Source organism: Octodon degus, unplaced genomic scaffold (genome assembly GCF_000260255.1).
Source record: "Octodon degus isolate 3935 unplaced genomic scaffold, OctDeg1.0 scaffold00255, whole genome shotgun sequence".
Lineage (NCBI taxonomy): Eukaryota > Metazoa > Chordata > Mammalia > Rodentia > Octodontidae > Octodon > Octodon degus.
This window is the reverse complement of record NW_004524831.1, coordinates 2,878,721-2,894,795: the sequence shown is the minus strand read 5'-3', so window position 1 is coordinate 2,894,795 and position 16,075 is coordinate 2,878,721. Positions and strand designations below refer to the sequence as shown.

At 39.3% G+C, this 16,075-nt stretch overlaps 1 pseudogene and 2 gene segments (V, D, J or C); all 3 read left to right on the top strand.

Annotated features, from left to right (window-relative positions):
• Positions 1-7,498, top strand: part of LOC101563631 — a 21,668-nt gene extending 14,170 nt beyond the window's left edge. Inside the window, 1 exon segment of the V gene segment in view lies at positions 7,483-7,498. Coding sequence covers positions 7,483-7,498 — 16 coding nt within the window.
• Positions 7,499-7,665: 167 nt separating this feature from the next.
• Positions 7,666-8,147, top strand: LOC101563241 (annotated as a pseudogene).
• A 7,025-nt stretch (positions 8,148-15,172) lies between these two features.
• On the top strand, positions 15,173-15,687 carry LOC101562840. The segment is given in 2 exon segments: positions 15,173-15,248; positions 15,356-15,687. Coding segments are annotated over 2 exon segments (405 nt in total).
• Positions 15,688-16,075: the final 388 nt, after the last annotated feature.

Genomic DNA, 16,075 nt, shown 5'->3' with positions numbered 1-16,075 from the left:
TAATGAAATTCAGGTACTGATATACCAAGTTCTGTTCATGCAGTTGTGCCTGGCTTGGGTTAGGCTACTGTGCTCAGCTCCTTACTGTTGTTGCCCTTAGAGGTGGGCTTGCTGTACACCTCTAGTAAGATGATCTGTTCCTGGATTAGCTGTGTGGTTTTGACCATAGTCTCTCACTGTGGGGACTTTAGCTGCAGGGTTTTACCTCAAGCCTGTATGCTAGGCCTGGACTGGGTCTGGAGGGGTATGAGGAGTGGGTGTGAGAGAGCCCAGAAGCTCTCCCACACACTCACCAGTGTTGTGTTTTGGTGGGTCTGCAGGACTCCCAAGAGTGTGGCAGCAGTTCTTACTCAAATGGCAGGCTGCACTTGGTCTGGCCAGCTGGGGGAGGTCTGAATAAGAAGGTCAAAGGCCTCTTACACAGCGGGTCTAGCTTGGAGTGGCGAGTGGGTGCAGGACAGAGTAGAAGCTCTCTCCCACACTCACAGGGCTTCGGGTCAGTGGGATATGGAGGGCCCAAGTCCCGGCGGGAGTTCTCACACAGAGGGTGGACTGGGCTGGGTCTTGCGGGCTGCTCTGGGTCTGGCCGGGTGGGGGAGGTCTGGAGAACACGGGGAAATGCCTCTTTCATGTGGCGGGCCAGGCCCTGGAGCAGCGGGCTGGCGCAGGACAGAGCAGAAGCTCCCCGCCCGCACAATTAGAAATTTTATTATGTAACATACAATTTAGGTATTTACAAAATAAATCTTTCCATTTTTCTTTAAGTTTTCATCCCTCAAAACACACATGTTTAGCTTTCAAGCTATTGATTGGTACATTAATAGATACTATTTATCATAAAATGCTCCTGTTTTATTATATTCATTATCTTTTCACATTTAATATTTCAAATTTTACTTTTTTCCCAAAAAAGATCATTGATAAACACCTAGAATGCCCATTTGTATCAGAGTTGAGATGCCACTGAATCAAATGCTCATATTGGAATTAACTGTCACTGCAAGTGTTTCAGCTTCACAAATTTATTCAACAAAAGACACTACCAAAAATCAAAATGACACAGCATATATGGCAAATAAATGAGAAAAAACTGTGCATGCATCAGAAAGACAGAAAGGGGAATGTAATAGTGATCCCACATACCCTGAATTGATCTTTCCTTACTGCTGAAGTTTAAGTTAAATACGTTTATTTTTAATAGGAGGCTTTTTTTTTTTTGTATTTTAGGGAAGGGTCTACAAGGTGTTCAGGGTTTTACTACTAGGTTGAAGTCATAGTGATCCACCTGTTTACAGCCTCCCAAGAGCCGAGATTCCAGGAGCAAGCTCCCACCATGCCCAGTCTTAATTGGCATCTCAGCATGTCCTGGGGTAGGGCCAGCATATTTTTAATAGAAAAAGCCATTCTTAACTCTGTAGGACTCAAATTACCTCTTTTTTTTCCAAAATTTTATTGATAAACAGATAGCAATGAGACAGTTTCAAATCAAATCGGAAGTACAGATTCAAAAAATAACACACTGCATATATTCTTCTTAGTGGTTAATTGCTGTACAAGATGCAGACTTGAGATCCTATTTACAAACACCATTAGAACAAATCATTCTATTCATTAAGAGAATGCAACTATATATCTATCCTAACCACTTTGAATACATAGATACAAAATGGACATTCATCTGTATACCCCATTTGTTCTAAGTTCCGTTATTGAATATTATAGGTGTGTAAACTCAGCAAAATATTCTAAAAGAGTCCAGTAGCACATAGCATTGGGTCTTCTGTTTAACTGGCAATGTCAGAAATTGTTGACCAGAGTCCCCCACAGCTCAACCTAACAGCATGGCTTTACTTCCTATATTTCGTCTTCATACTTTTCTACTGGATGGTTAAGTCCACGGTAAAGCAGGACCTATGCAACAAGAGTTGTAGCTTTTGGGTCTGAGAAGGTCAGTGAAATCCCCTCAGGATTTATCTTGAGATCCTGTACCTCAGATTGTAGAACCTTTGTCAGTGTCAGCCATGTGGATGAGTCATGGCCATTGCTTGGCCAATGTGCTCTCTGTGAAAGCCTGAGAGAGAGTTTTCTCCCTATGTGACTCTCCTTAGGCACACTCTATGTCATCGATCACTTTCCTCTTTGGCCCCATAATCTTCTTGATCAGAAAATTTGGGACCCACCGAGGTACATGACATTACAGTACAAGTTCTCATATGTCCTGAGTCTTAATTGACCTTAGAAGGTTAGGTCCAAAATGTTGGCTTTCCTTGTAGCCCTCCTTTTTCTCTAATTTTGGTCTGCAAACTTAGGTTGTTAACCATCCAGAAGACATGCTTATTGTTATTATCAAACGATTTAGGCTATTAAGCTTAACCTCACTATCTCACCGCATTTCAAACATCTTAGGCATAATAAGGAACCGATATTTTTCATCAAGTATTGATATGTTGCACTTTAAATCCCTACATAATATGATAATAAAACATTTAAAAATTGGATTATATTTTTAAAATAGGATAAAGAATTCTATGCTTCTCATGTTTGCACATAAGTCCAAAAATCTCACTATATACAACCTTGAAGCAGGACAGTCCCACAATATTCCTTTTCCGGTCTCTTGCTTTCATTCACCACCCCCTTCTTCTTGAACATCCACCTACCCAAGAGACATCAGCGCAGTAACTGGCATGTCATGACAAGCTGCCCATATTCAGAATACCAGAATGACAGGCACTCCAAACATGAAACTACTATTACAAATTACCATCTGCAGTGCAGTATCTTAGTTCACAAGTATCATCATATATAGTCAGGGTGGGTCAAATTACCTCTTGTCTCAAAATAACTCCACTTTGGTCATCTGGTGCTGGAGAAGCTCAGGGGAACCCAGTAACAGTCTGAATGGAAGTTGGATCTGCAGGGAGGAGCCATCAGTGTGAGCCCAGGCACAAACCTTACTTCTGACATGGTCAAGACCAACTGACCATGCTTTTCATAGCTGAGGGATAGGCAGTCCTGGAGAGGGTGCCAGGGAACACTCAGTGTGATCAAGTTGCCCAAAAGCCAGCACTTCTTGACTCTGCACAGGAGCAGCTGCAGTGAGACCGTGGTGAGACTTTAGCTGCTGAGTCCTTGGGTTCTTCATCCTGCTCTGACTCATTTCCCTCTCTTTAGAGTGTTGAAACTGTATACTTGAACACAGTTTTACAACCTAAAATGCCTATAAATATTCATCATGGCAACCAAAACTTACAGAGTATCTAAAAGTCTACTGGTTCATGCAAGAAAATTAAAGAAATTTGTCCGTGCATGCGATATTTTTCACATGGAAAGAAATGAAATCAACACACTTTTTATTGCATTAATATGCTTGGATACATATCAATGCAAAAATTCATATCAAATCACCCCTTTGTATGATTCTGCTGACACATGACATCAATATTTTTCATATCATTGCACACCAAAGCAAAGCAAAAACTTCCAAGGAGCATGGAGTCCTGAATTACACAGTGAATAATTAGAATTAATCACCAGATTTCTGGTGGTGTAGAACAGATTAAGCATTTTTCTAGTAGACTCAGAAATGATTTAATACAAAATTCCATGTAATTGTATTTGGAAGAATTGATCTCTCTTTATACAGTAAAACTCATGCAGAGTATCATTTAAAAAGTTAAACTAAAATCTATAGCATATATTACTGGAGAATAAAGTGCAAAACCTAGCCTACAGTTCAAGACTTATTGTAAAAATCAGTGATACACTGATATTGACACCACGCACAGCTGTATAAACATAACAGAATGGCGAACAGACAGCATTACTGGATTTAAGTCTCTATTCATGAAATGATATACACACAAAATAATTTCATACCTCAGTCAGTGCATTGAGGGCACCAGGGTGAACAGCAGGAACATGTCCCAGCCACAGGTGTGGCACAGTAGTACAGCAGAACAAGTGCCTTGTGGCATCACAGGGGAGGGTTCCCATGGGCGTGTTCTATTTCCAAAGTAGACAAATAACACTAATGCAGTGGTGAAGATATTGGGAACTTACATCTTTTGGCTGAAGAGGTCATATACAGAGTTATTCCTGCATCTAAAGCTAGTGCCTATTCACAGGAGGTCGGAACGTGCAGTCCCATGGTCAGCATCTCCCAGCACGAGGGGCAGGGCTGGACTTTGCTCTCCATAATAAATTGTTCATGACACCTCAGACACAGTTTGCTGACTCACAGACAAACTGAGAATCTCAGCTCATGGAGGAACTGCATAAAGAGATCTAATTAGTGGCACAGCTAGTAGCCATTTACCATGCCTATCTAAGGTAATCTGTAAAGTAATTGTTGTAGAACTCAGTAGAAAGGGGTCATGAGATCCCTTGCTGTATAATACTGGAAGACATTTTAGTGCACCAATAACAAAGATGTTGTGGGTCTGCTGACTGTGCAAGACTTACCTGAAGTCAAGTGCCACCTCCATGACTCATTTGAGAGCCTATTAGTCCCAGGCTTTGTGCTCAGTTGTGAATTTCTTCTTTTTTTAAAGAGTTTATTTTTATGTATGTATGTATGTATGTATGTGTGTGTGTGTGTGTGTGGCCAGCTCAGCCCACCAGGGGGTGGGGCTGGCTGGCATGTGGTGCTGGGGGATTGAACTGTGGTCCCTGTGTTATGTTAAGCTTGTTCTAAGTAGGTGCCCTAGACCACTGAGCCATCTCACCAGCCCCCCAGCTGTGAATTTCATGTAGCATTATCTCCACCAAATGGCAAGTCTGGAAACTCCAGGTGTCCCTATGGCAACTTAAATTCCCAAAGAAATAATGCATCACTGCAAACCTGAGTTGGATTTCACAAGACTAAAGATTCCAGTACACTACTGCAAATATCTATTGTGAGGTAGTAAAAATGTTGGGAAGTTTGAGGTGAAAAAGATATCTTCACAGAAACCCATGAACATATATAGTTGATTGCATTTCACATACATAAAGACAAATACAATCATGAGTGTCTAATGGTCAGTAAAATTTATAACTTTTGGTCCTGAGATTTGCTTTGCCCAGTCCAATGAGAGGAGAACATTCAACTGGTGGCTTGAAATATGGCAATAGAGGAATGTGTAAAGGGAGAGAGGAGAACAAAAAATCATTTAAAGCAGGACTTTGAAATGGATGTGTAGATATGCACATGGAACACAACATGATGGTATGTGCTATTCACATGTAGTTATACACATGTGTTGTCTATACGTCACAAGACTGTTCTCCCTGGGACCTTTGTGCTAGCCATCATTCATCTGTAAGTACAGCCAGCTCATGACCAGCTTTTCCTCTTCATGTCCTCTCCTGGAGTGGGAGGCTCTGGGCCTGAAGCAAAGGACCCCAGGGACACCACTGAGATCTTTGAGAGCCAATGAACATCTTCCACCCAGAGGCAGACTCCAAATTTGCACTTCTTCTATATTCTTTCCACCTTCATATAAAAGAATGTACCCCTCATCCCTACAAATGCTTTGGAGCTACCAAATAAACTCACATTGAATTCTGGATTACTTCCCACTTGCATGTCAATATTTAAGACATTCTCAAGCCTTATAAAGCTATTCTCAATAACCTGGAACAATGCAGGTTCCTTTGCTTTATGGTGGAGGCTCCCAGATGTGACTTTTGGAAACTTCAGACAGGATCATGTGAGGGTTCTGTATGTGATCTCAAGACTCATCGTGTTCTTGATAATAAGACAGGAGAGACTTCATTTTGTGAAATTTCAGTTTAAGAGAAGCTACTTAAGTTCACTTAAAATGTAGATGAACTCATTCCTTCAATCCTTCTCATGTAGGTGATCAGAAACCCAATAAGAGAAATATAACATCATAAAAATAGAAATAAATAGGACAACTTGGGAATAGGATAAACATTAAACCACAATGCACCATGGCTAGAAGATGATCAGTGGTGTGGGGAAAATGTAAACCTTGAGACAATTATGTAGGATTGTTCTCAAATTCCTGAAAATGAGGTAATGTAGTTACAACTGAAACCTAAGATATGTATAACCTGGAGTTGAAGTCCAAATGGGGCTGACATTTTCTAGGGTTTCTTGTCTTTTTTCCTAACATGACAAGGAGGCAGCATTCAGAATCAGTTGCTACTTCTCAGGATCAAGAAGATGGTGCTGCTTGACACCAGGAGGGGGTGGGTGCTCAGCATAAGTAGGGAAAGTTCTGGACCAGGACAAGGGCCCTGAGGCTCTGCAGAGAACCAGGAGTGGTCCTATGGGGAGATGCATGTAAGGAGGCTGAGGAATGAGGGCTTCCTCTCAATCTGAATTTCCCTTCTGTCTCAGCTTCATATACATTGGGGAGAACATATATTGTACCCTCTCCCATGCTAATATGAAGTCTCCCAACTCCAGACAATCAAAGGAATTTCTGTGGGGATAGAGTGCATTTACACATGTATTTTTCATCCTAGTATGAATTTCTGTGGGAAGGCCTAAACAATTTTCATATACTGGTAATAAAACTGCAATTCTTGGGCCAGCAAGAGAGCCCAGTCGAATAAGCACTTGCCTGGCAAGCTCAGGGTCCTGAGTTCAATTCCCAGTACACACACACACAAAAAAAAAAAGATAAGAAAGCTGTAATTCTTAAGAATTTAGAAACTTGGGAATACAGAGTTATCTTGATCATTATATGAAACAAATCTGCTATTTTAGCCACCATGTGAGGGATATTCTCATGCAGTAATAACTATCTTGGTTCAGGAAAGTCTAGAATAAAAGAAGTTATAAGAAAGGCAATTATGGAAAAGGAAAGGAAAATTTATGAGAACTCATGCATTGTATATTAGAGATATTAAATACTTATGATATTTCAGAGAGAAAAGAACCACAGAGAGCTCTTATCTTTATTCAGAAAAAAAAACCCAAAAGAGGATGCCAGGTTTCTGAACATGTGTTAGAAAAGATACCGTTTGTCAATTCTATTATGAGCATATTGGAATATAGTACAATCCTGACATATTTCTTTCTTTCTTTTTTTATTTCTTTTTGGCAGAACTGGGAATTGAACTCAGGCCCTTGCACATGCCAGGCACATGCTTATCCTATTGATCTATCTCCCCAGGCCCCTGATGTGTTTCCTCATCATAAGAAGTCTGGAAATCATCATGGAGCATAAACAGCATATCTTGGAATTGCTCAGACAATAATTGAGAACTGTGAGCAGGATTGTAGGATCTATCCCTTGGGATGTCTTCCTAATACAAGAGAGCACATCTCATAAGACATTACGCTTCTCCCTCTCTATTCACAATTGCAAATGTGTGAAATCACCAAATCCATTAATTACACATATGTATGAAAAAGAAAAACAGTTACCATTAAGTGTTTACCACTCTATAGACATAGGAGGAAAACATGTATTCTGTACCATTAGGGATATTCCAAATATCTCTAAAACCTGTCATGTGTTTTAGACTCTTTCCTTTATGAGGTTTCTTAAATAAGACTGGTTATACTGCAGGAGCACATGCAAATAGGACCTCCCTCTGCTGTTAAAAACCAGCCCAGCCATGACCCTGTAGCTCTGCAGAGGAGCCCAGCCCTAGATGCCCAGCTGTGCTCTCTTGGTGGTCCGTACTGAGCACAGACAGCTCACCATGAAGCTGGCACTGAACTGGATTTGTCTTCTTGCCATTTTAAAAGGTAGTTCATGGGAAACAAGAGGTGCTGTGTGTGTGAGGGGCACAAGCGGGATAAACGATGGACATGTGTGACATTTTTCTGAGCTGGATGTCTCTGTGTTTATAGGTGTCCAGTCTGGGGTGCAGCTGGTGGAGTCTGAGGAAGCTTGGTGGCTCCTGGGGGATCCCTGAGCCTCTCCTGTGTGGCCTCTGGATTCACCTTCAGTGATTATGAGATGAGCTGGATCTGCCAGGCTCCAGGGAATGGACTGGAGTGGATGTCAACTATCACTGAGACTGGAGTGTACACATATTATGCAAACTCTGTCAAGGGCCGATTCACCATCTCCAGAAACAATGGCAAGAACACGTTGTATCTGCAAATGACCAAACTCCAAACTGAGGACACAGCTGTTTATTACTGTGCAAGAAACACAGTCAGTGAAACCTCAGGATGAGCCTTTCATAAACCTCCTTGCAGGGGTGCTTAGCTTCAGCAGTGGGTGCGCGAGATACACCTAACATGGAGATTACCAGAAGCGTATAGGCATTTACCATTTAATTACTTTAAAGAAGCAAATACAAGCTATACAAAAATAAATCAAGTTGTGCATGAAAAAATAAATAAATAAAATATCCCCATTATTGCAAAAAAAAAGATATTATGTGTAAAATTCTCTTTAAATTCCCTAACTCAGTCTCCACAAATGACACATTCGCCAACATGAAGACTTTTGATTTTTATTGTATAGTGAATTGGTTTGTTTTCTTTTTTCTTTTTGGTTTGTTTTCTTTTATAAAAATAACTGGCTGGTAGTCACTTTAAATCTTAAAAAGAATTAATGAGATTGTATGTTAATTAATTTCACTATTATTTTGTCACTTAGTTTCATAAGTGGTAGTTAAAAGTAAGAACAACTTTAAATATTCTTTATGTTAATAAAAACAAATGTCGTTGTATAAATTAGTTATTAATTTCCCTTGGTGTGTAATTATATTAATTATACTATTGCAAAAAACTTGTTTTATGGTGTTAAAAACATTTAATTACTTTAGGTTGGCATTATGTCATTTTTGAAAACAATGTTGGAAGGTAAAACTAACAGAAAAGCATCAAAAATTAAAATCCAAACTATGTAAAACCCTCACTAAAACTCCAAATAATTGATTTGATTGATTGGTTTCATAAAAGGGCCAAAGACAAGAAATGTAGTAAAATAAAATAATGTAATAAAATTGGTAATTTTCTGTGGTTGAAACTGTACATTTTGCATTCTGTGTCCATTTCACAATGAAGGAAATATCTTTTTCAATGTTTTATAACATTGTGTAAAATGATAAAAGTACAATATAAACATATATTTTTATTTTATATATTTTATTGTGTATAAAACATAGTTGATAAACACCTAAAATATTCAGGTGTAATAGGGTTGAGATTCCACAGAATCAAATGTTCCTATTATGTGTAACTATCAACGCATGTGCACGTTAAGTCTCAAAATTATTCAAATAATTAAACACATAACTATAAAAATGGTACAGTGTATATTGTATACAAATTTTAAAAGCTCTATGTGTAACAGAAAAACAAAGCAGTGACACATTCCAAGTGACACAAAATAATGGAAAGGACACCATGAGGCCTGCTGACCTTCGTGCTGACCCTGACTGGCCCTGGGTGTGAGGCTGTGAAGGTGTGAGATAAGGAAAGAGATGATCAGGGAGCAGTGCACGGCCACTTGATTTTGCCTCACCTGGCACTGAGTTGTTCCTGCTGATTTCCTCAAGTGCTTAGATGTAGGTTTTTGTAAAATTGTTACAATTATAAAGCTGATTGAACTTTATGTGATACTGTAAGCTTCATTTGAAATGTAGGTGAAGGTTTGCAAGTGGATTCTTTCTATTTTATTATATTCTTTTGAAATTAAAATAGGGAAAATGATGTGTATGGAAGGAAAGGAAGTTACTGAAATCATCAGAGAGATGGACTACACAAATGCGTAGTATGATACAAAGAGGTCTGGTTAATCTGGATTATTAAAAATAATGTTTTCAGGGGACAGCCAGATAGCTCAGCAGATTAAAGTGCCTGTTTAGGCAGACACAAGGGTCAGAGGTTCAATGCCCTGCCTGCCATGCTGGCCCAGTGCCTGGGGTGCGCTGAGAAGTGAATGAGACTGGGCGTGGTGGTGTGCACCTGTAATCCCAGCGCTTGGGAAGCTGAAAGCCCGATAATCAGTACAAGTTGGACTTGTGTAGTGAGACGCTGTAGACCCTGCACTAAACACAAAAACAAAACAAAACAAAATAATGTTTTCCACAATAAAAATCACAAAAATTTATGGTGTGAAAAAATTAGCATGGTATATTTTTATGTCAAAATAAGAAAACACCCAATACTTATACCTTCTATTTGATTTAAATAGCATAAATCTCTAATATTGACAGCAATATTTGCTGACATTCAGAACTTGCATCATTTTTTATCTCAGAATCTTTAGACTAATGCTGAAGACTGCCTTAAAGCAAATTATGCAATTATGATGTGTAAATATGTTTTAAAAGTAAAGGTCAAAAAAAAAGGCAAAGGTTAGATAATTAGAAAAGTTGTCAAATTTATTAATATTGTCAGATTTGGCAAATTTGCATTGAGATTACGTGGGGAAATAATAAAATTTAATTCGACGCATTTGTCTCTCTTCCTATCTTTGTTAATATTCCACAGAGTGAGTGAACGAGATGCTTGGGCAAGGACACAGTGAGATGAGCTGATCTTACTTGACTAAATAAACATGAAGGAAAACAAGGATTTTTCTGTTCTTTAGACTTATTCCAGTACTTAAAAAAAGAAAAAGAAGGGCTGGCCAGATAGCTCAGCAGACCAAAGCACCTGCTCAGGCAGAGCTCGGTGGCCGGGCTTTGATCCCCAGTGTGCTGTGCTGGCCCCACCCCTGGGGTGCACTGAGATGGCAATTGAGACTGGGCATGGTCGTGCACACCTGTAATCCCAGCTCTTTTTTAAATTTTTAAAATTTATTTTTACTTTTTATTATTAATTTTATTGAGAAACAAATAGCAATGAGATAGTTTCAAAAATGATTAGTAGGACAGTTTCAATAATTAATACATTGCATGTTGTTGTCTTTGGTTATTCATAGTACAAGATGCAGGCATGATATCCTGTCTCTTGGGAGGCTGAAAACAGGAGGATCACTGAGTCTGATTTATTTAGACTGTACTAAACCAGCACTTCTTGGGACTCCACACAACAGAACTTTCACTAAGACCCTGCAGACACTTTTGATGCTGATACCCTTGGACTTGCTTAAGCTTCATCATTTTCTGACTCATTTTGCTCTGTGTCATAGTGTTGAAAGTGCACATTTTCACATAGTCATACAAGTTAACATTCCTATAAATATTCCTCATGACAACCAAAACTCAGAAAGCATCTAAGTCTATCAGTCCACAGAGGATGATCAAAGAAATTATTTCCATGCATGGGATATTTTTACTCTTAAAAATGACATCAATATCCCCTTTAAATGCATGAATATGCATTGAAACATGCTAACACATACAAAAAAACACCTTCTGTGTCACTTTGCTGACATATAACATCAGAATTTTTTGTATAATTGCACACAAACAGAACAGCTTTCAAGAACTGTGGGGGTCATGAATTACACAACGAATAATTAGAATTAATCACCAGTTTTCTTGTGGTATGGAACAGATTAAGCCTTCTTCTGGTAGAATGAGAAATGATTCAATATGCAAAATCTTATGTAATTGTATTTGCAAACTTTGACCTTACTATATGTGCATAAAACTCATCCAGAACACCATTAGGAAAGATAAAACAAAAAGCTATATCACACAGTGTATTACTAAAGAAAACAGTGCAAAAATCTAACCTATAGTTTATGAACTATTGTACAAAATCAGTAATAGAATGATGTTGACACCATGTTCAGGTGGATACACATAATAGGATGAAAGGAGTTCAGTATGCTGGATTCAAGTCTCTATTAATGAAATGATATGGATATAAAGGAATTTCAAAAAATCGATATACATCAGTCAATGAATTGAGATGGCACCAGGCTGAAGAGCAAGAACTTGGCCCAATCACAGGTGTGACACTATAGTACAGCAGAACAGTTGCCTTGTGGCATCACAGATGAGGGCTCTGCTAGGTCTATTCTCTTTTCAAATGCAGTGGTGATGACCTTGGACACTTGTACTCAGCTGAGGTAACATACAGTGTTGCTCTTGCATCCAGCACTGATACCTCTTCACTGGAGGTTAGAATGTTCAGTCCCACGCTCTGGGTGTCCCAGTATGAGGGGCGAGGCTGGACTTTGAACTCCATAATGAATTGTTCATGAATTCTCAACCACAGCTTCCTGACTCACAGGCAAACAGAATGTCAGCTCATGGAGAATTCTTAAAGAGATCTAATTAATGGCACTGGTAGTTTCCATGTACCACGCTGACCTTAGGTATTCCATAAAGTGTTTGCTATAGAACTCCATAGCAAGGAATCAGGAGATGCCTTGCTGTATTTTACTGGGAAAACTTGTAATGCACAATTGTAAAGAAGTACTGGGTCCCGTGGCTGTGTAAGGGTTATCTGAAGGCAAGTGCCATCTCCATCACTGAGTTGAGGCCTTTCAGCATCATGCTTTCTTCTCAGGTCTGAGTTTTGTATACAACATTATTCTCCACCAAGCAGGGAGTCTGACAGCTGCAAGGTCGTCATCAAACAATTTAAATTGCTACAGAAATAATGCATCACTGTAAAGCGGAGTTGAATTTCATGAGGCCAGAAATTACAGTACAGAAATGGAAATATTTATTATGAGGCAGAAAAACTGTAGGCAAGTTTGAGGTGAAAAATATATTCTAACAGAAACTGAGGAACACACCTATCTGAGTGCATTTCACATGCATAAAGACAAATACAATCAATTGAGATTCCAAAAATCTATAAAATTTATAAGAAAATTTGATCTTGAGACAAGTTTTTCCCAGTTCAATGAATGATAACATTCAACTGCTGGCCTGAAAACCTTGGAATATACCAGTTTAGCATATTCTCTTTGAGCTCACTAATGAGCAAAGGGAGAGTGGAAAATGAAAATTCATTTAAGCCAGGACCTTGAAATGGATGTGTAGGTATGCACATGGAATGTGATCTGATGGTATGTGTTATTCACACGTGCCTAGGCATGTGTGCTGTACGTACCTCACAGGCCTATTATCTCTGGGAACACTTTGCTAGTCTTCATGTTGTGAAAGCCATCCTCATCTGTAAGCATAGGCAGCCCCGCGACCAGCTTTTGCTCTTCGAGTCCTCTCCCAGAGTGGGAGGCTCTATGCCTCAAGCAATGGACCTCAGAGACATCATTCTTCACCTTAAGGCAGACTCCAATAATTGTACTTCTTCTAGGTCCTTTCCACCTTCATATACAAGAGTGCAATCTTCATGCAAATGCTTTGGAGCTATTAGATAAGCTCATATTGCATCTTGGATTAATTTTCTTTGGTATCTCAATATTTAAGATATTCTCAGAGATTTACAGGGCTAATCTCACAAATATGGAATAAAGCAGGTTTCTTTTTTATTGTGGAGACTCTCAGATGTGATTGTTGCAAAAATGCAGACAGGATAATGTTATTAATCTGTCTGTGATCTCAGGAATCACTGTGTTCTTGGGAGGGCCAAAAGAGGCTCTATTTTTTTTTTTTTTTTTTTTTGGCACTCCATTTTAAAAGAAATCACTTAAGTTCACTTAAAATGTAGATGAACTTAATACTTCACCACTTTTCATGTAGCTGATCATAAGTCCACTAAGAAAAAGATAAGGTTATAAAAATAGAAATAAATACTTAAATCAACTTGGGAATAGGTAAACATTAAACCCAATGTTCGGGGCCGGGGAGATAGCCCAGTAGAAAAATCGCTTGCCTGGCAAGCACAAGGTCCTGAGTTCAGTCCCTGGTACCACACAAAAAAACAAAAACAAAAACAAAAAAAACAAAACAAAAACAAAAACAAAAACAAAAAACCCAAAAAATACACCAACACACACACACACACACACACACACACACACACACACAATGTTCATGGCCGGAAGATGGTCAACCATGTTTGGGAAATGTAAATCTGTGACAATGATGTGGCATTCTTGTCAAATTCCTGAGAATGAGGTAATGTGATTACTAGTCAAACCTAAAATGTGTATAAGCAGGATGTAAAGACTAAACAGGGCTAACATTTTCTCTGGCTTCTGGTCATTGTTCCTGAAACAGGGAGTGCATAAAATCACATATTGCTTCTTAGGAGCAAGAAGAGGGGGCTACTTGAGACCCCAAAGGGGTGCTTAACCAATGTTGAGAAAGCTCTGTACCACAACAAAGACCCTCAGGCTCTGCAGAGAACCAGGAACTATCCTACTAAGAGCTATACAGAAGGAATCTTCCAGGAGTGAGCACCTCCTGTCAATATGAGTTTCCATCTGTCTCAACATCAGATCCACTGGGAAGAACTCACATTGTGTCCTTCCTAGTGCAGATATGGATTTTTCAGCCTCCAGAAACAAAAGGGCTTTCTCTACATGCAATGAATATTTACACGTGTATTTTCATCTCCATATGAATTTCTGTGGGAGAGCTAAAACAGCTTTCATACATTGGATATAAAACTGTAAATATTAAGACTATAGAAGCTCTGGGTTACAGAATTATCTTGATCATCATGTAAAATGAATCTGATATTTTGTCATGATGGGGTGGGACAGTCTCATGCAGCAATAAATAATTCTCTACAGGAAAAAAAATTATAGGAAAGAACTTTAATGGAAGAAATGAAAGGAAAATTTGTGATAAGTGGTGTACTCTAGCGAGACTATCTTTATTCAGAGAAAAGAAAATTCCAGATTCTCTAACATATGCTAGAAAAAGACAACTGCTTGTGAATGTTATTATGAACATCGTGGAATACAGTAAGATACTGTCACTTCTTCTCAGCAGAAGAAGAGGTCTGTCAATCAGCATGAGGCATGACCACTATGTTTTGGAATTGCTGTCAACTATTGAGTACTGTGGGCAGGACTGTAGGACCTATTACATGGGACATTTTTTTTTTATAACATATGAGTTGGCTTGTCTTAGGTCACTATGCTTCTCACTCTGTTCATATTTGCAAATGTGTGAAATTACCATATCCATTAATTGCATGAAAATTGGTTAGGAGGAAATAGAGTATTCTATAATTTCAGAGATATTCCAAAACACCTCTCAAAACCGTCATGGGTTTTGGAATCCTCTCTCTAAGGCTTATATAATCTAATGGCAGTGTAACAGGAGGCCATGCAAATAGGGCCTCCCTCTGCTAATGAAAAGCAGCCCAGCCCTGACCCTGCAGCTCTGCAGAGGAGCCCAGCCCTGGGAGCCCAGCTGTTCTCACTCTTTGATGAAGACTGAGCACAGACAGGACACCATGAAGCTGGCGCTGAACTGTGTTTTCCTACTTGTGATTTTGAAAGGTAATTCATGAAAGAACCCAAGAGATTCTGAATTGTGAGTGGCACGAGTGAGGTAAATAATGGAGGTGTGTTACATTTTCCCGAGTAGGATATCTTTCTGTTTGCAGGTGTCCAGGCTGAGGTGCAGCTGGTGGAGTCCGGAGGCGGGTTGGTGCAGCCTGGGGTGTCCCTGAGACTCTCCTGCGTGGCCTCGGGATTCACCTTTAGTAGCTATCACATGCACTGGATCCGCCAGGCTTCAGGGAAGGGACTGGAGTGGATCTCATCTCTCAGTGAGACTGGAAAATACACATATTATGCAGATTCTGTCAAGGGCCGATTTACCATCTCTAGAGACAACGGCAAGAATACGGCGTATCTGCAAATGAACAGCCTGAAAACCGAGGACACGGCCGTGTACTACTGTACGAGAAACACAGTGAGGGAAACCTCAGTGTGAACCAGTCATAAACCTGTCGTCAGGAGTGTTTAGAACCAGCAGGGGGCGCGCAAGACACACAGAGCATAGCGATTACCCAAACAGCACATGTATTTAACTTTTAGTTATTTTAGATTGACATTATGTCGTTATAATAATACTAATAATAATGATAATAATAATTCTAGAGTGTAAAAGTAAGAGTAAAGCACAAAAATTTAAAATCCAAAGTGTGTAAAATCCCAAGCACCACTCCAAATAATTCGCTTGATTCATTGGTTAACTAAAAGCTCCCCAAAACAAAATTCAGTAAAATAAAATACTGCAACGCAATTGGCAATTTTCTGTTATTGAAACTGTGCATTTAGCATTTTGTATCTATTGCGGAATGAGGAAAAGCTCTTTTTGA